This window comes from Sinohyriopsis cumingii, chromosome 8 (genome assembly GCF_028554795.1).
Source record: "Sinohyriopsis cumingii isolate HCF-2022 chromosome 8, ASM2855479v2, whole genome shotgun sequence".
NCBI classification, from domain to species: domain Eukaryota; kingdom Metazoa; phylum Mollusca; class Bivalvia; order Unionida; family Unionidae; genus Sinohyriopsis; species Sinohyriopsis cumingii.
Window position 1 is genome coordinate 14,709,228 of NC_142968.1, and position 22,012 is coordinate 14,731,239.

The window sequence follows — 22,012 nt, forward strand, 5'->3', positions numbered from 1 at the left end:
ACTGATAGTAATTGATATTGACATATCTTTAAACAAACTGGCAATTAAAGATTATAACTTACAAGGTTTCTTTAGAACACAGTGGCTCACATTTGCATTTGTTAAAACTTGGTTAAGGCATCAAGGAATATTTCATATGACTGATACCCTATAGTAATGGTCAAGTTGTCAAGGAATATTTCATATGACTCTGATACCCTATAGTAATGGTCAAGTTGTCAAGGAATATTTCATATGACTCTGATACCCTATAGTAATGGTCAAGTTGTCAAGGAATATTTCATATGACTTATACCCTATAGTAATGGTCAATTTGTCAAGGAATATTTCATATGACTGATACCCTATAGTAATGGTCAAGTTGTCAAGGAATATTTCATATGACTGATACCCTATAGTAATGGTCAAGTTGTCAAGGAATATTTCATATGACTCTGATACCCTATAGTAATGGTCAAGTTGTCAAGGAATATTTCATATGACTCTGATACCCTATAGTAATGGTCAAGTTGTCAAGGAATATTTCATATGACTCTGATACCCTATAGTAATGGTCAAGTTGTCAAGGAATATTTCATATGACTTATACCCTATAGTAATGGTCAATTTGTCAAGGAATATTTCATATGACTGATACCCTATAGTAATGGTCAAGTTGTCAAGGGATATTTCATATGACTGACACCCTATAGTAATGGTCAATTTGTCAAGGAATATTTCATATGAATCTTATCCTAAAGTAATCAAGATTAGGATCTGGTAAATTTTGGATGTCACTTGCAGTTTCTCATGGGAGAATATAGCTGGTTTTCCTCAAGGTGCAACAATGCATGTGACCTATGCAGTATCCACCCTGTACCTAATTTGCACGAATTTAAAAACAAAAGGTTAACAAGCAATCCTGATGTTGAGTTGATGATGACACTATTACAACCAAAACAATGAAACCTACCATATATATTCCCATACAAGTCAGATCAACTACAAACACCACATACTCTGGACATGACTTATATGTGAATATATAAGATATCTCCAACCAATATTTGTGCAGGCGCAACACAAACGATAAACTCTAAACACATTACAAATATAGCATGATGTCCATAAAAAGAATTCATTATGTAACAATAGACAAGAACACAGCCATTCATGTACTATGTTTTTTCTTGTTTGCTCTGCAAATTTTCAAAATAAACTTAATGATGCTTGCCTATAAATTGAAATAATTAACACTTCTCAGTACCAAACACACCTGCCCAAATGTATTTATCTGAAATTATTTTGCCGCCTCAATGGTGGTCAAAAGTCATTTTCTAAAGGCCGAACAAAATTTACATATTTTGTTATGTTGTTGTTGTTGTTGTTGTGGGGTTTAATGCCATTTTTCAGCAAACGATAAAACGATAGGTTATGCATGGCGGCCAGTATTAATGGTGGAGGAAGAACCCAGGAAAACCCTGGGAAGAACCACCGACCCACAAGAAGCTACCGGCAAGCTTTCTCACATACCCACATTGGCCGAATACTAGACTCGAACCCATGCAGACAGAGGTGAGATGGCAGTGATCCGTAACAGAGAGCGCTTTAGACCACTCGGCCACTCGGGGCCCCTATTTTGTTATGACTCTGACAATTAAATCTGAGTGCCTACATGGCACCATCTTAAACAAAACAATAAACAATGTTTATCATGAACATTTTATGACAAAATGCCACAAAAAATGCAAATCTGAATACCTTTAGGGTACATTATTTGCACGTAATAGCAAAATAACTACAACAGAAAGTTGCATCTATTTTAAGCATCGCTGACATTACAAAAAAATAATCATTCCTGCGACAAAAGGTTTATTTTTATCATCATAATTTCCATGGTAGTTTTAAACAAACAAAAAAACAAAACAAAAAAAACACCTATTTTAAAAAAAAACTCTGTACCACTGATTTACCGTCTTCCATAAACTTTTTTAAAGTTATCTCCCTTGACTTATGATTATACCACACCTTATCATGTATATGCATACAGGTATATTAAAAAAGGCAAACAGGTATATTTAACAATATACTAGCCAGCTGTCACTCACATCATCTTGCTTAACCTCAAGCAGCAAGTCATAAAATCAATAACTCATCTCACTCATCTAAGTCCATAACTTTTATATAATAATAAGTGTCAAGTACAGTGTGTTTGTGATATTAAACAGAGATGGCTGCAAACAAGACACCCAAGTGGTTCAATATGCCATAACACATGTAAAGCTAAACAAAAACCAAAAATTGTATGTGTAAAACAGATCCCCACTGCTGTAATGTTCTTAGTAGAACACAGTAGCATGTAAAGTTGCTTAGAATTTACCTACATTGAGAATGGATTTGCAGACAGACATGTATGGATGGACAGCAGCAAGATAAGATGCTGCCTTCTGCTATCATAATGGGAGTTTGAAAAACACAAACACACACAAGATAAGCATTTCTATAGATTTCTAATAATCCTTAAACAGATCAAAAGAAGTGTAAGCGTAATCTTGCCCATGGCACCGTTTCATGAAAATAATGTGGAAAATACATACTAGTTCTACAATATATTGTAGAATTCTTGTGGATTGAATGAAATTTTATCCAATTTCTAAATGTTGGAAAATACTAATTAAAATCAAATGACGGCCTTTTCTACATATTTCTTTTTAATTTTGTGTTACTTTAGATGTAACAGAATTTTTACGAACAAAGATTAGTGATCCCTTGTGCTTTCATTTTGAATCTTTACTCGGGGCCTGATACTAATGGTTGCCCAACTGCTGAGGCAACTGAGACTGAAATCCAGTAAAGTGAAAGTAAAAACAAGGCATCTCATTTTGGGGCATTTTTGATGAGCATAACATGCGGAAAAACTCTGAAGAAATTGCAACTCATATAATGCAATAATAGATGTGGGCAAGCAGCAAACTGGTCAGGGTAATTAACTTCTGTAAGAACTTGCCTGACTAGCCAAGAATCTAAATCAATAATACTGAGTCCCGTTAATTCGCAGTTTGCTTTAATTATACAACCATTATCAATGAAAAACATGCGTTGAATACTAATTTCAGTTTGCAGAAGCTTTATATTAACTTATTATATAAACATACCAATCTACATATTTTCTAGCGAGAAATACTAGTTACTTCCCTTTGCAGTAAGGTTAAAAAAATTAAAAACATTCCTCTTAATGGTGTGTTCATCCTAATTTTAAGAACACTTAAAATGCATACAATATACAAAAATTCAGTCTCAATTTACAGCACACATAAGGGGATAATAAATCAAAATTCCAATTGCCTAGTGTTATGACTCTACAGTCTTAAACTAAATAACAGAAAAGAGCAAAAACCAAACATTTTTTGTAAAACTCAAAAAGTAATTTACTTCCCCAGAAAACAAACTGAAAATTAAAAAAGAACTTAAAGTATTGGGAATAAAATCCCAAACAGTCTTAAACATTTAATCACAAGTTCAAATGCATAAAGTTCCAACTTAATTCCAGTGGTATCCCATATATATTCCTATACTGAATGTATTTATGTGCCCGTAGTTCGAATAAACTAACATACCAACGAATTGGATTGTGGCAAAGTCTAAGAATCTTTTTGAAGTATCACAACAACAAATCCCAAAAAGGTTTTGTAATTCACTATAATCACAAATTAATGTTCCTGTCCGAGAATATTATTGTTGAGCACTTTGTAATTCTGGTTGTAGTTGTTGTTGGGTTTAACACCATTTTTCAGCACACAATAGGCTATGCATGGCGGCCAGTATTAATAGTGGAAGAAGAAGAAAGGAAAACCCCGGGAAGAACCACCAACCCACGAGAAGCTACTGGCAAGCTTTCTCACATACCCACATTGGCCGAATCCTAGACTCAAACCCACACAGACATATGTGAGATGGCAGTGATCCGTAAAGGAGAGCGCTTTAGACCACTCGGCCACTCTGGGCCCCTTTGTAATTCTGGTGAATAATGAATAAATAAATAATTCCACCCAAATGAAAAATGGAACACAACAATATGACTGAGTCTACTTCAAAAAGATGTTAAGGAAAGAATGAGTAATTTCTCAAGTAAACAATATGATATAAAAAACTAAGACATAACAATAGAACCAGGATGAAGGTCGAACGTTTGTTTCAATAACATTCTAAGTTGTCCACAAGATAAGGTCTATTATTAAATTATAACACAAAACATGGTAAACATCATGTATCCCTGGTTTTTCCATTTGGGAATAACAATGTTCTTAACAAAGATTAAGATAAACATGTTTACCTCCAATGATATTGGAAAAATTAAGTCTGTATTATGTTGTTTACAAAATCAAAGTCCATAGTCAGGTAAACAGTGAACTTGATTTTGGACTAAGGTCAATATAAATATACATAACATGTAATCATTAAGACAAGCCAACAAATAATACAAATAAAAAATATATAACGCAAGTCAGGAAAGAACTAAAAAAATTTACTTACCCAGTCCAAGAACTAACACTTTTCACTTGCCCAAATAAAACTCTTACTCAAAATGCTATTGTGAAAATATCAAAGTTGACAATGATAATGAACTGAATTTGATCACATGAAAGGCTGTTTTCCAGCTCTTTTTTTGTGACCCTTCAATCACCAGTTGTATGTATTACAAATGAAACCAGTTTGTTCTCCCACTGGTAAACATTTATTAGTACTGAACAGTGATAGCTACATGCTTGAAGTTCAAGCTATATGCTTGAATGAACTTCATCAAAACAAATGGAAAACAAACTTCCAGTATAAAGTATGAACTTACAATGAATAGAACTGGCAATAATCACAATAAAACAATGTTGTTTATTAGAGGAACAATGGTCAACCCTCAGCTGTAACTCACCTGACCAATTGACAGAAAAATTCACTAAGCCACTGAAAATGTTGACTTGCCATTTCAAGCTGAGTGAGTGAATTTTCAACCCCTGCCTTTAATTTTATATTTGATAGCAAATATTCATCTTAATTTCAGCATTCAATTACATGATATTTACTAACTTCCAATTACATTGTACTTACTAACTTACAATTACAATGTACTTACGAACTTACAATTACAATGTACTTACTAAAAGAAAGAGTCTCTCTCTGAAAACCCTCTTACTTTGGAATTCTTCAACAGATGGAAAGTAACATCAGTTATTATGGTCAATGAAATCATAAGTTCATAAATTATTCAAATTCACGACTTTTAAATTCAGGTTAAAAACTCATGAAATAAGCTCAGACACAATGTCCTTCATCTTCATTTATACAATACCAACCTCTGAACAACTGGCAGTAATTTAAAATTGCTTTAGCATCTGAGAATTCACATGTACTGGAAATTTGTGTGAATGTGTACTACATTACATACTGTATAACTACACCCAACTGTGAATATAATACCTTATATATCTGCATTCAAGTCAATGGTATACCATATATAACACTGGACAACAAATTTTTACAAAAGTCATGTTACTGAAATAAAATTAGTCAATTCTTATCAATTTTTATGTGCTGAACACGAATATGACAGTCAAATTGCAAAATTGGCTCTAGTTTTTTTGTAATCTGCAAGAAATTAATGTTTACATAACGAAATGCATTCCAATAGTAAAAGGTCAACTGTAATAGCCTACCTATAAAAAATCAAGTCATTGACTACATCTTAGATTTCTTCGCCTGTCTCTTGTACAGCTGTTCGGGAGCATCTCTGAGGAGTGTCCAGCAGTAGTCAGCCAGCATTGTAGTGGACCATTTTCCCTGGTATCTTTGTTCCATTGTTGCGATATCTTGATGAAAACGTTCGCCGTGTTCATCACTAACAATACCACAGTTGCTAGGAAAGAAATCCAAATGGGAATGAAGGAAGTGAATCTTTAGAGACATATTGCAGCCAAGTTTCTTATACTTCATCAACATGTCTTCTACTAGTTCCTTATAGTTTTCTGCCCTAACATTTCCGAGGAAGTTTGTAGAAACTAGGCGAAAAGCATTCCATGCTTGTTTCGCGTCACCTTCCAGCAAGTTGTTGAACCGGTCATCTTTGAAAAGCTCTCGAATCTGAGGACCCACAAAAACTCCCTCTTTAATCTTTGCTTCGCTGAGTCGAGGGAATTTTTCATGCAGGTATCGGAATGCTGGCAAAGTCCGGTCAATGGCTTTCACGAAGTTCTTCATCAAACCTAGTTTGATGTGAAGGGGTGGTAGCAAGATTTTCTGAGCCTCAACCAGAGCTGGGTGTTGGATATTCTTCTCTCCAATGGCTACATTCTGCCTGTGAGTCCATTCCTTCCTCATGTAGTGCATTTCCCTTGCTCGGCTATCCCACTCGCATAAGAAACACATGTATTTTGTATATCCTTGCTGCAGTCCCATTAAAAGGGCAACTACCTTCAAATCACCACAGAGGTGCCAGCTGTACTTGTTATACTCAATGGAATTCAGTAGCTGCCTTAAGTTATCGTATGTCTCTTTCATGTGGACAGCATACGCTACTGGAATAGATGGAAGAATGTTTCCATTGTGCAAAAGCACAGCCTTGAGACTCAGTTTCGAAGAGTCCACAAATAGTCTCCATTCTTGTGGGTCATGAGTGATTTTTAAAGCATTCATGAGGCCCTCAATATCGGAACAGAATATCAGATTACTTTCCTTTCTGAAGAAAGGCTCCAATTGCTGGTGGCGCTTTCGATATGCAGTAATTGTGACATCTTCTTCTAGAAGATTCCATTGTTGGAGTCTTGATCCTAGCGATTCTGCCTTGTTCTTTGATAAGTCCAAATCACGAATCAGGTCATTTAGTTCTTCCTGTGTTATTCTGTGTGGGGTTGATGATGCACCACAGTGAAAATCTGGATCACTGCATGCTGATGGACCAGGAGAAGAACAGGTCGACTCACCTTTGTCTTCGTCAGATGAATCAAGAGAATATTCTGCTGGAGGTTCTGGAATAGGAAGTCCCTCACCATGTGGAACTGGTCTCAATGCAGACGGAATGTTTGGGTAGACTATTCTCGACTTCTTTCGCTTCGTTATTCCGCCGGAAAGAGGAGGAACCAAGCAGAAGTAACAGTCATTTAGGTGGTTGCTTGGCTCTCTCCACACCATTGGGACTGCAAACGGCATTGATGACCTTTTGCAATTCAACCACTGTGAAAGCTGTGTTGTACATGTAGCACAGCATATATGCGGAGCCCAAGGCTTGTCTTGGTCACCAACCTTGCATCCGAAGTAAAGATGATATGCCTTCTTCACTTGAGAATTGATACTTTTCTTCTGGTTGGCAAATGTCACTTCCCCACAAATATAGCAAAAATTGTCCGCGGTATTAACACACTTTCGAGGCATTACTGTTCTTTATTGTACGTAAATGGATAAAATAATAAGTTTTATGTAACAGTAGCTTGAACTGTCTCGCACAACGTCTAAAATATTTTAAATGCTGAACCTATCTGATTGGGCTTTATATAGTACACTGCTTACGTCAGCTTCAGCAGCCGCCTGGCATTAGTATAATAGGCCTACACATGTATAGTACACTGCTGACGTCAACTTACTTCAGCAGCCGCATGGCATTAGTATTGCATTGCATCAGAAAATGATGCAATCAACTGTGGATGATGTGAGCATGATGGTATTATGCAATGTTACATCATTATTCCGGATGTTGCTGCAGTCCTACTGGAGAAATTTACACAGTGAAACATAGAAAATGAGGTATATGAATATCTTCAAAACGAGAGCCAATACAAATTTTTCACGGTTATATTCGTGTTCGGCACACCAAAATACTACAGATTAGGGCCTTTTCAAGTCAGTAATGATTTCACTGTTGACCAGTGTAATTGTATTCAAGTCAATGGTATACCATATATAATTGTATTCAAGTCAATGGTATACCATATATAATTGTATTCAAGTCAATGGTATACCATATATAATTGTATTCAAGTCAATGGTATACCATATATAATTGTATTCAAGTCAATGGCATACCATATATAATTGTATTCAAGTCAATGGTATACCATATATAATTGTATTCAAGTCAATTGTATACCATATATAATTGGATTCAAGTCAATGGTATACCATATATAATTGGATTCAAGTCAATGGTATACCATATATAATTGTATTCAAGTCAATGGTATACCATACATAATTGGATTCAAGTCAATGGTATACCATACATAATTGTATTCAAGTCAATGGTATACCATATATAATTGGATTCAAGTCAATGGTATACCATATATAATTGTATTCAAGTCAATGGTATACCATACATAATTGGATGCAAGTCAATGGTATACCATATATAATTGTATTCAAGTCAATGGTATACCATATATAATTGTATTCAAGTCAATGGTATACCATATATAATTGGATTCAAGTCAATGGTATACCATATATAATTGGATTCAAGTCAATGGTATACCATACATAATTGGATTCAAGTCAATGGTATACCATATATAATTGTATTCAAGTCAATGGTATACCATATATAATTGTATTCAAGTCATTGGTATACCATATATAATTGTATTCAAGTCAATGGTATACCATATATATTTGCATTCACGTCAATGGTATACCATATATATTTGTATTCAAGTCAATGGTAAACCATATATAATTGTATTCAATTCAATGGTATACCATATATAATTGTATTCAATTCAATGGTATACCATCTATAATTGTATTCAAGTCAATGGTATACCATATATAATTGTATTCAAGTCAATGGTATACCATATATAATTGTATTTAAGTCAATGGTATACCATATATAATTGTATTCAATTCAATGGTATACCATATATAATTGTATTCAAGTCAATGGTATACCATATATAATTGTTTTCAAATCAGTGGTATACCATATATAATTGTATTCAACTCATATAATGTGCCATCAGATTATAGTCGAAGCTGCATGTTCTACTGGCTAGTCCTTACAATAAAGCATAGACCCCAGATCTGCCAGCAAATTAAGCAACAAGAGATCTGGGGCTATGCTGTCTAATAATATTCAGTTTAAATCTTAAGCAGATCTGAACAAACTGCATTATGGGTACATCTTGTGATGTCAGATCTGGACAAACTGCATTATGGGTACATCCTGTGATGTCAGATCTGAATAAACTGCATTATGGGTAACTCTTGTTGAGTCAGATCTAGATCAACTTCATTATGGGTACATCTTGTGCTGTCAGATCTGGATAAACATTGCATTTTGGGTACATCTTGTGATCTCCAATCTGGATAAACATTGCATTATGGATATAATCCTGTAATGTCCGATCTGGATAAACATTGTATTATGGGTACATATTGTGATGTCCGATCTGGATAAACATTGCATTATGGGTACATCTTGTGATGTCAGATCTGGATAAACATTGCATTATGGGTATATCTTGTGATGTCCGATCTGGATAAACATTGCATTATTGGTACATCTTGTGATGTCAGATCGGGAAAGACACTGCACTACTGGTACACCTTGTGATGTCAGATATGGAAAGACACTAAACTATCGGTACATCTTTTGATGTCAAATCAGGACAGATGCTTTTTGCAGCTGGATACACATAACAAATAAACAATATGGTATCTGCATTTCCTCATGACTGTCTGTATGTGTGTCTGTGTGTATTAGTCAATGTCTGTATCTGATGTATCGCTATTGATTCTGTGGTGTCAGATTGGCCCAATGTGCCCTTCTGTACATTGCAATAGGCAACTGATGCAAGCAACCTATATGCCCTGGGATGCAACCAGTGATAATGTTCAGCTGAGAAGAACTTGGACTTTTTAATGCAGACTTGGACTTTCTAAAAGAGTTTTAAAAAATTATTTTTGGGAAATAAAGTCTTCTATGTGTTCTGCTATTACAACAGTTTCTCAAATTATGAAACTTTTGAAAGGGTCAATATAATTTTTGTTTGAAAATTCAAAAATGCTATAAAAAGACAGCTTTAAAATACTAAAAAGATAGCTTTAATATATTGAAAATATTAAAAAAATCTAATTATTAGTGATGCATTTTTTAATTCTTACAACATATTACTACATATGACTTTTACACGTTGACTGCATCATGTGCCTTTTACACATCACATGTATTATGTGTCTTTTTTTACATCAATTGCATCATGTGCCTTTTCCAACCTGATTGCATCATACGCCTTCATGTTTATTGCATCATGTGCCTTTTCAACATCGATTGCATCATGTGCCTTTTACATGCTGATTGTACATGTATCATGTGCCTTTTCCATGTCAATTGTGTTCTGTGCCTTTTACATGTTGATTGTGTCATGTACTTTTTCCATGTCAATTGTGTTATGTGCCTTTTCCAAGTCGACTGCTTTATGTGCCTTTTACAGGCTGATTGCGCCATGTGCCTTTTACACACTGATTGAATCAATTCTAAACACTTTTAGTACTGAACAATAGAAGCTTGACATTCAGTTAACTGATGCATTGATCTCAACTTCAACATTTTCAATTCAAAATATAAGAAATACTGCTTTTACAAAGTTAAGAGATACTTCTGTTACAAAGTTGAGAGATTACAACACAGAGATAACAACACAGAGATACTGCTGTGACAATGCTGAGATATTGCTGTTACAATGCTGAGAAATACTGCTGTTAAAAAGTTGAGAGATACTGCTGTTCAATGTTGAGATACTGCTGTCACAATGCTGGGAGATAATGCTGTTATAAAGTTGAGAGATACTGCTGTTACAACACTGAGACACTGCTGTAACAACATTGAGAGATACTGTTGTTACAATCCTGAGAGATACTACTGTTAACAAGTTGTTTACCAATGTATTTCAGTAATGTTTCACTTTCACTATGGACCCAAATAACTGTATACAGAAGCAACTAAGCAGCTGGTTTCAGCTTTAATATAGTTACACTAGTACCCCAACCAATCTGTCACAACCCTCATGAAAACTCATGCAGGACACATAAAAAAAATGTTCACACCTCTTATACATACCTCTCATACATACATATATACCTCTCATGCATATGTATATACATCTCATGCATACATATATACCTCTCATGCATACATATATACCTCTCATACATACATATATACCTCTCATGCATATGTATATACCTCTCATATATATATATATATATATATATATATACCTCTCATGCATACATATATATACCTCTCATACATACATATATATACCTCTCATGTGTATGTATATACCTCATGCATATATATATACCTCACATACATACATATATAAATCTCATACATACATATATACCTCTCATGCATACATATATACCTCTCATACATACATATATACCTCTCATACATACATATATACCTCTCATGCATACATATATATACCTCTCATGTGTATGTATATACCTCATGCATATATATATACCTCACATACATACATATATAAATCTCATACATACATATATACCTCATGTGTACATATATACCTCACATGCATACATATATACCTCTCATGCATATGTATATACCTCTCATATACACATATATACCTCATGCATACATATATACCTCATGCATACATATATACCTCACATGCATACATATATACCTCTCATGCATATGTATATACCACTCATGCATATGTATATACCACTCATGCATACGTATATACCTCATGCATACATATATACCTCTCATACATACATATATACCTCTCATGCATACATATATACCTCTCATGCATACATATATACCTCTCATACATACATATATACCTCAAATACATACATATATAACTCTCATACATACATATATAACTCTCATACATACATATATACCTCTCATACATACATATATATACCTCTCATACATATGTATATACCTCTCATACATACATATATACCTCTCATACATATATATATATATATACCTCTCATACATACGTATATACCTCTCATACATACATATATATACCTCTCATACATACGTATATACCTCTCATGCATACATATATACCTCTCATACATACATATATACCTCTCATACATACATATATATACCTCTCATACATACGTATATACCTCTCATACATACGTATATACCTCTCATGCATACATATATACCTCTCATACATACATATATACCTCTCATACATACATATATATACCTCTCATACATACATATATACCTCTCATACATAAGTATATACCTCTCATACATACATATATACCTCTCATGCATACATATATACCTCTCATACATACGTATATACCTCTCATACATACATATATACCTCTCATACATACATATATATATACCTCTCATACATATGTATATACCTCTCATGCATACATATATACCTCTCATACATATGTATATACCTCTCATACATACATATATACCTCTCATGTATACATATATACCTCTCATACATACATATACCTCTCATGCATACATATATACCTCTCATACATACATATATACCTCTCATGCATACATATATACCTCTCATACATACATATATATACCTCTCATGCATACATATATACCTCTCATACATACATATATACCTCTCATACATACATATATACCTCTCATACATACATATATACCTCTCATACATATGTATATACCTCTCATACATACATATATACCTCTCATGCATACATATATACCTCTCATACATACGTATATACCTCTCATGCATACATATATACCTCTCATACATACATATATATACCTCTCATACATACGTATATACCTCTCATGCATACATATATACATCAAATCCAAAATGCCGGAATCAGCACATCATGAGCATCTGAGAGGAATCCCAGGAACTTACTACTGTAATCACTTGCATATAACAATCACCTGTCAATAAAGGTCTCTCTGAAACTTAGCATTGCTATTTATCACCATCATATAAAAATCATCTAAGAATAAAGGTCTCCCTGAAACTTTCAATATCAATCACCTGCATATCACAAAAACCTGTCAATAAAGGTCTCAATGATACTTGCTAAAGCTATCAATAGCACATAAAAATCACCTGTCTATTAAGGTCTCTTTAGTTAATTACAACAGGTTTGATCAACACACAATTCAATCAATATTTAATTGACAGTAACAACCACCAGTGCCTGGAGTGATCTATATACCCATTTCACATTTTCAGTCTCACATAATTAAGTACATGAGACAACTAAGTCACTGTATGGAGGTCAAAGGTCAACAGGCTAAAAATCTTAACCATCCATATCAAACTCAATATTAACCATATATAACAGACTCAATATTAGCCATGTACAACAAACTCTGTATTAACCAAGTATAACAAACTCTATCAACCATGTATAACTGTATTAGCCATCTATAAATAAACTCTATTAACCATGGATAACAAACTGTATTAACCATCTATAACAAACTGTATTAATCATCTATAACAAACTCTGTATTAACCATCTATAACAAACTGTATTAACCATCTATAACAAACTCTGTATCAACCATGTATAACTCTATTAACCATCCATAACAAACTCTATGGATAACAAACTATCTATAACAAAGTTACTATAGAGTTACACGTTTTTTGCTAGCAAGACATTTTTTTATTATTGAACTCATTTACTATCATTCATGGATGTATGCAAATTCTTAGCAACATTTTATTAGAATCATGTTTATGAATTATGATACTAATTCTAAAAACTGCTTAAAAAGGTCCTTGCCATTGCAAATAACAAGTTTCAACAACAACAAAACACTTCATTACAGCATGCCAACAGAAACAATATTAATCACATTTACGATGTGCATTTCTCATCTAGGTCTTTATCATTAACACATGCCATGGAAGAAGATTACCTGATTTTCATGATTGGAGTGCCTCTGACATTTTCAAAATCATGCAGCAGAAATGGGTTCGGTGAGATTTAGACAAGATTAGTGAGAAAGATGCATGCTTTTCTGTACATGTAAGCTCCCTGAACAACAACACTACCATGTAACTTTCCAATGGCAAACTTCTAGTTTTCTGTATCCATGCAAGGCTAATAGTTTGCCACAAACACTTCTGTGAGATACAATCTGAGATCTGACAAATATCTGCAAGAATCTAAGAAAAAGAAGTAATGGCAGGCAAATGATATATCCACAAACTACTCGTGCAAAATTAAGCATGTCTGAATTATTATAAATATCCCAATACCACTAAAATACCCGTATAGTGTATACATAACTGGCACAGGTGTAAAGATAGGAGTTTCATGTCATGTTGTGCATTTCAGCCACTATATAGCAGATGACATTTCCATGCAAACCCAATTAAATCATTCACACAATAAACCCCAAAATACCCAAATATACAATAAACGCAAAACTAGCCAAACATTAGGACAAAATCCATAAAATGTAACTTTAAGACTTGCAGTGACTTTTGTCTCGTACAGTGCTGTCCCCACAGTCAAGCAGATTCACACATGCAAACCAGATATCATATCTCACACAATAAACTGCAAACATCTCCATATTAACACAAGAATATTCATAAGATGTGAATGCTTGCAGTGATTTCTGTATTAAGCAACACAATACCCCACAATCCTGGAGATATACATATTGCCACATTCCCATGCAATCTCAGGCAGTGACCAAGGTGAGACAAGCTGAGATCTGTAAATCTCGTGTACCTGAGATCAATGAGTGTCATCCGCCGTGGATGTAAGCCTGGTCTTTTGCGTGAAATCTGAGGGGTGCCATATATGTTCTGCACATCAAACATAGCATCCATCTTGTGGACAAGTTGAGGCGCTTATTTGTGCCTGGAAGATTCCATAAACAAAAAAACAGTATGCACAAGCATTACAACAAAAGTATACCAAACATGAAAATTTTCATTTTACTGCCTGGAAAATTTCTTATTCATATGAGAAATTAGCTGAATTAATGCAAGAATGAAGACGAGTGTTTTGTGGAACACAGTGCTGGAAGTCTTACCTGTGAATGGCATGGCACTAGGGCTCTGCTTACACAAGCAAGACATGACTTCTTCACTTATGGGGCTAAAAACACCCAGACATACATTAAATATTTTACCAAAATGAAACGAATACTGCAATAGAAATAGCAAATAAAATGTGACTTTCAAAAGCATAACTGAACCTCACAGCACTCTTGACAACGATGACATTATCACCAACTGGCCAGAAATACTGATGACTTTTAAAAGCATTCTTGACAACGATGACATTGTCACCAATTGGCCAGAAATGCTGATGATTTTTAAATGCATTCTTTAACAAAGCCCCATAGCAATCATTAACACATTAACCCCTGGAGGTTTTTGTTGTTTTAGGAAACACATTTTGAAAGCTATTTCTGAATAAATCCTAATAAATCAACTTCCAGATGGTTTTCCAATAACATAATGCCTAGTTGTGTTAGAAACATTCTTTTTCATTGGTATGAGCAGAAAGGTAAAAGTTGGAGTTCTTTTTTTTCTTCTTCTTTTTTTGTGTGCTTAACGGACCCATTATTTTCATATCAAGACCATTTTTTATTCCAAATGCCCATCTTATCCTACTTTTTGCAAAGGTTAATCTGTCTGTTTGCAGTTCATACCAGTCTGCCTTAGATCTGAGACCAAAAAGTCTAAAATCCGGACACAAAATCGGATTTCAACCACTGGCAAATTATGGGTGGAAAAAACTCTGGTCCAAAAAATGAGGTTTTTCCCTCTGTATTTTGTAGTGCAACTAGAACTTCCAGACTATTTGGTATCATTGTAGAGCTACATCTGTCTACCTTTCTATAATACCACCCACCTGAGTGTATCATACATGACCTTGACGCTATAGAGTTCAGCAGTAGGCTACTACCTCCTGCCACGGAAACTCATCACCAGGGGTTAATGTATTAGCAAAGCCCCATACCACAGCATTACTGACATGGATGGCAAGATTATCACCATTGCCAGAAACACCAACACTTGGCAACTCACTGGCAAGACAACATAAATGTAAAATATTATCAGACTTTTTAATCCCTCTGGCAAGTTACAAAGCGACAGATTTCACGAGGATTAAGCAAATATGAATGTGACCAGAAGCATTATAGCAAAGACAAACATTAAGAAATGTGTGTGTGTGTGTGTGTGTGTGTGTGTTATTTGGATTTTTAACATAGCTTTAACAATTTTTCAGTCATATTGATACAATGTCTGCAGTGTGGCAGTTTATAGTGATAACTACTAGCACTGAGGCATCATGCCGCAGACATGTAGCATTATGTCCCACCCAATCACATTATCCTGACACCAGGCCAACCAGTCCTAACAGTAACCTCTTAATACTGAGTGCCAAGTGAGGCAATTGTTAGTACCATTTTTGTAAGTCTTGGGTATGACTCAGTCGGGGATCGAACCCACAACCTCCCGCATCTGAGGTGGACGCTCTAACCACTAGGCCACCGGAGCGTTCTTAAGAAATTTGAAATAATTGTCTACTGGAGAAGTTGAGATAGCAGTAGCAAGATTTCGTTATCTTTCAAAAAGCTATTCAGAAGTATACCGTAGACAAGATGTGCCATTAAGCAAAATGGTACAGTATGACCAAAAGCATTTAAAAACTTAAAGACTGGTCAGTGAAAAGTTTCATCTTTCAGAAGTGAAGGAGCATATTGGCATGTGTTAAAATTTAATTAAATGTTATCCTGAATGCATGGTAGCATGGCAACAAAAAGTCAAATAAACAGCACAGGGTAAATACACATTTGTACACAACTGATCCATATACAAGTAGAAGTATAACGATACAAAACAATCAGAGGTGTGTGGCATTACCAGTACACTCGTTTACAGTGGTATTTTTTCCAGTCATTTGTACCTCGATACTTTTTCACAGTACCATTATGTCAGTAATTTCCATCAGTACGGAATGAATGGAAATTCCCAAGAAATCTTATTATGATTTTAATTATATTGCCAATGCTATGGCCAAATGGAATGTTGTTTAACATATTCAGGCCAAATCCAACTTTCAGGAAAATTTTGGATTAAGAAAAAGCAAAACAAGTCATGTGTTATTTGTTCAGCATGTGAATGTGTTAAGTACATGTAGTCCTTTGTAAGACTGCCAATCAGTCTAAGATTTTCAGTAGCGCAGTTGTTTTTCATCTCAACTTTACATCCCATTCAATATTTTCTTGTTTGTTGTGTAAGTCTGTTTTATATTTTATTGGCCCTCCCTGGTAAATAAGTTGCCCTTGTGTTGGCATCCCACTCATAGTTTCCCTGTCTAGTAAATCAATAATGTAGCTAGAAAATTGTAGGCTTCAGCTTCAAAACTCCCTATTTTTTATCAAATGTCATCACAACGTCTTTCACAGTATCAGCTATAGTGTAATCATCCCACTTTACTCAGAGCTTTTAGATTACAACCTGTAAATCAATTAACATACACATAACAATTTTCAAGATGAAATATGATCCTTTCTTTTATCTCAAGATAATTAATATTTTGTTTCCAAATAATATCATGAATATAATATGGTGTTGTTTTGCTAAAAAAAAAAACGGCAATATATTTTTTCCTTCTATTTATAAGAAAGCATCAGTCCCTTACCCCAGAACATTGACTTGTTGGTAACTAATGTAACTGCAGTATACAATGGTATGTATTGCTGCACTTTCTGAAATACTGCAGTACAAACTTTGATGTGATACCCAGATCTATCAACAATATACTGCCTGAATTTTGTGACAATACACTGATGCATTTGTGACAATACATTGACGCATTTGTGATGATACACTGATGCATTTGTGACAATACACTGATGAATTTGTGACAATACACTGATGAATTTGTGACAATACAATGTGAAAATACATTGATGCATCTGTGATGATGTACCTGAAGGTGATGTAATATACATGATTACTAAAGAGAACTGAAGAAAATGAACAGCTAGGCATCAGTTGTCAGACTAGTTTTGCCAAACCACCTGTCTCAGTGACAAAACAGCTGAATCATTTTTTTAATCAGACATTTTAACAGAAAATGATAAATGAATCATATGCTGAACATTTGTTTTGTTATTAGAAATTCTGGTTTGAAAGACAGTTTGTAGCTTAAATATCAATATGATAAAACTTCAATTTCCATGGTTTTTTTATGACTTAAATGGAAATCTTAAACGTAAACAACTCAGCAGTATATAAGCAGTGTTTCCCTTTACCCTCATCTGTGATTCAGACACCCACACAATTTTAATTTTACCCCCAGTTTTGATACCAAAGTTTGTTTTTTACTCAGTCTGTCCCCTGGTTCTGACATCAAGTGATTTTTTACTCTTAATCTTACACACCCCAGCCTCACCCCCACCCCCAGAGTTACACTGTATCATACTGGAAATCTTTGAGGTTTCAGGGATCAAATAAATAATTGCTAAGACACTGTAGAGTTAGCAAAACACCACATGCATAACCTCACAAATGGTCTTGATTTATTTACATAACCAGACTATACCCACATCCCACTGAATCCACATTGCAGGTAACATCAGAAAAAAACCAATTTAGTTTATAACTGATCAATCATTTAACGTGTTATGTTATTTTGAAAGTCTAACTACAGTGGTAGTTAATAGGAGACCACCATCACCTCTCCACTATAGTTATGCAATTCAGTTAACTGCACCTAACTCTATAATTAATGGAGCAATGTACATATTATTTTTGGTGCAAGCCTGCAGACGATGACAGTTAATCTCTCCTTCATAGTTTGGTAATTTGATTAACTGCCAATTAATGCAGATACTTGGCCATGCTTCCAGTGCCAACACTTCAACATAGACATTAAATGAAAAGACAGACATGGTAGAAATCTGCCTCATGATAAATATTGTACTGTCACTCTTGTATTGCAATATGAATTGTATTGCCTGTTAATTGTATGATACATACTGTGCATCTATGACATTTGATATTAAAGTATCATGGTATGTATTGTAATGCCAAGCAGGCAACACATGGTTTTAATAACAACTATACCACATTCAACCAAGATGGCACATATTGTACTGTAATTTCCATAATGGCTTGCTTAACTTCAGGAAAAAGCTTAATGTTGCATGTAGTAAGATGATCTCTCCATTTTAAGCTGCAACCATGCAGTTGACAGAATGTTGGACTTGTAAACCAATGGTTGTGGGTTCAACACCTGGCAGACCATCCTGGGTTTGCTACCTTGGTATGTCCTTGGGAAGGCACATAACCCATTCCTTAGTAATATATAGCCAATCATGTGCTCAAAGTGCCAACTAAACAACCAATCAACTTTAATACTACTGATGACATAACATCCTGATAACCAACCAACCAACTTCACTACTGATGACATAACATATTGGTAACCAACCAACCAAATAAACCAACCATATGACTACTGATGATATAACATGGTGGTAAAACAACCTACCAACTGTACTACCGATGATATAACATACTGGTAACCAACCAACCAATTGTACTACTGATGACACTACATACTGGTAACCAACTAACCAATTGTTCTACTGATAACACAAAATATTGGTAACCAACGAACCAACTTTACTACTATGATGACATAACATACTGGTAACCAACAAACCAACTTTACTACTACTGATGACATAACATACACGTAACCAACCAACCAACTTTACTACTACTGATGACATAATATATAATTATAACACTAATGAACACTCATTATAACTAAAAAGCAAAAACATGTATTAAAAATATATAAAAGTTTTATGGAGAAACCACTTTCACCTTCATCTACAAGTACTTATGTTCAATTAACAACACATGTATTTTCAAACTATAAACCTTTCTCCATAAAAGAACAGACACACTCCATATATTGGAAATAATCCAACTGAAAATAAATATTTCAGAAATTCTACTCTTTTTGACTGGCATGGGTTCAGTAATTTGGAGCCATGTAACTGTCAGTTTCTGAAACATTTCAAGAATAAATATTTTACATTTGTTACTTGACCTATTCTGCAATGATTTTGTCAGACGAAGTAGTGTGTTCCTCTATTTTAATAAATATAACAAAAAAAGATATGACCTTTGCCAAGTCAAGGATTCTAACATCAAACACTGCTAACAAGAACATCAGCTTAACAGTCCTGTAACCTTGAACTTTGAAGTTTTGAACCCAAAACTGAGAGGCTTATTCCATAAGAAAGTTTAAGGCATTCAATAAAAATGATCCAATATGTCATATAGTGGCCGAGTGGTCTAACGCGCTCTCTGTTATGGATCACTGCCATCTCACCTCTGTCTGCGTGGGTTCGAGTCTCAGATTCAGCCAATGTGGGTATGTGAGAAAGCTTGCCAGTAGCTTCTCGTGGGTCGGTGGTTCTTTCCAGGGTTTTCCTGGGTTCTTCCTCCACCATTGATACTGGCCACCATGTATAGCCTATCGTGTGCTGAAAAATGGCGTTAAACCCTACTACAACAAAAACAACAACAATATGTCATATAGAACTACTGTTACTGTTCAGAAGCCATAAAAATCAACAGGGCTCTCCTTATTACAAGTGAAATAAGTCCTCATTATTTGGTAACTACAGATGGTGCAGAACTTGAGTTATTTAATGGAAACATATTTTCTTCTTTTATTCAGAGACCTTGGTCTTTAAGCTTTTGACCATGAAATCTATAGTTAATGCTTACACCAAGTAAAAACCATACGCAAAATTTGGTGTGTGGGTGTGTGTCTATGTGTGAGATCTGGATTTTTTTTACATAGCTTGAATAATTTTTCAATCATATCAATATGATGTCTGCAGTGTGGCAGTTTAAAGTAATGTCTAGCATTGGGGCATCATGCTGCAGAAATGTAGCATGATGCCCCCACCCAGTCACATTATCCTGACACCAGGCCAACCAGTCCTAACACTAACCTCTTAATGCTAAATGCCTAGTGAGGCAGCCATTAGTACCATTTTTGTAAGTCTTCTGTATGACTCAGCATGCGTTCGAACCCGCAACTTCTCACATCAGAGGTGGATGCTCTAACCACTAGGTCACTGGAGCAGTTGGATTGCAGTCAGTGCAGAGTATAAAACTTGCAGAACTTTAAATGAATTGAACATGAAATCTACAGTTCTTGCTAACACTAAGTAAAAACCATACACAACTTTTGGTTTAGAGTGGAAACTTGAGTTACTGTACAAAAACATAATCTTTCTTTGAAATATGATCATAAGAACTTAAGTTATCTTCTAACAATAAAATGCAGGAGACAAAATCTATTGTTAGCAAGAGACAGTGACCTTATGACTATTTAACTCAAAATCAAATAGGGTTCCTTTTAAGGCTGATGGGGAGCAGATGTGCCAAGTTGTGCTGAAATCTGTTTAAGCCAACTTATTTTATCGTCTAGAACCAATATGCACAGGCAAAATCTATTTTTAGCAATAGGAAAAATCTATTTTTAGCAACAGTGACCATAACTATGGAGCTACTGATTCCAAAATCAATACATTTCGTCCTGAGACAAAATCAGTAGGATTCTTTCTGGGACAAAGGAAAACTAAGGCACTACCATCTTTACTCACTTATAAGTCAAATCCAATTGCAAACTGTACAAACCCATGTCTCACATCTCATAATGTACCAGCAGTTCTGGATCTGTGCAGTTTGTTATGAGCAATCAGTAGAACAAACACAGACCCTGATCTGACAGTACATTATGTGCTTGCAGATCACGGTCTATGTTGTTTGCAGTTGGAACTGACTTACATGCAAGTAAATATTGTATATTTTATTGAAATCTGTTCCCTAGAACATAAGTTAGAATCAAAAAATGAAATGCAAAGCCAAAATCTTCAGCTATGGGAAACACTGATCAAGAAATTCAAAATCTGATCCCA

General features: G+C 34.7%; 1 protein-coding gene across 3 annotated transcripts in view; it reads right to left on the bottom strand.

Annotated features, from left to right (window-relative positions):
* Positions 1-22,012, bottom strand: part of LOC149793018 (uncharacterized) — a 184,183-nt gene that overhangs the window by 108,290 nt on the left and 53,881 nt on the right. For 2 of the 3 annotated variants that reach the window (XR_016422692.1, XM_089966892.1), the window contains exon 2: positions 14,767-14,898. The exons of the other annotated variant lie outside the window; for it this stretch is intronic. Coding sequence is in view for 1 of the 2 variants with exons in the window: in XM_089966892.1 (XP_089823018.1) it covers positions 14,767-14,867 (101 nt within the window). In the remaining variant the exon portion in view is untranslated. The remainder of the gene's footprint in view (positions 1-14,766; positions 14,899-22,012) is intronic. 3 annotated transcript variants of the gene reach the window in all.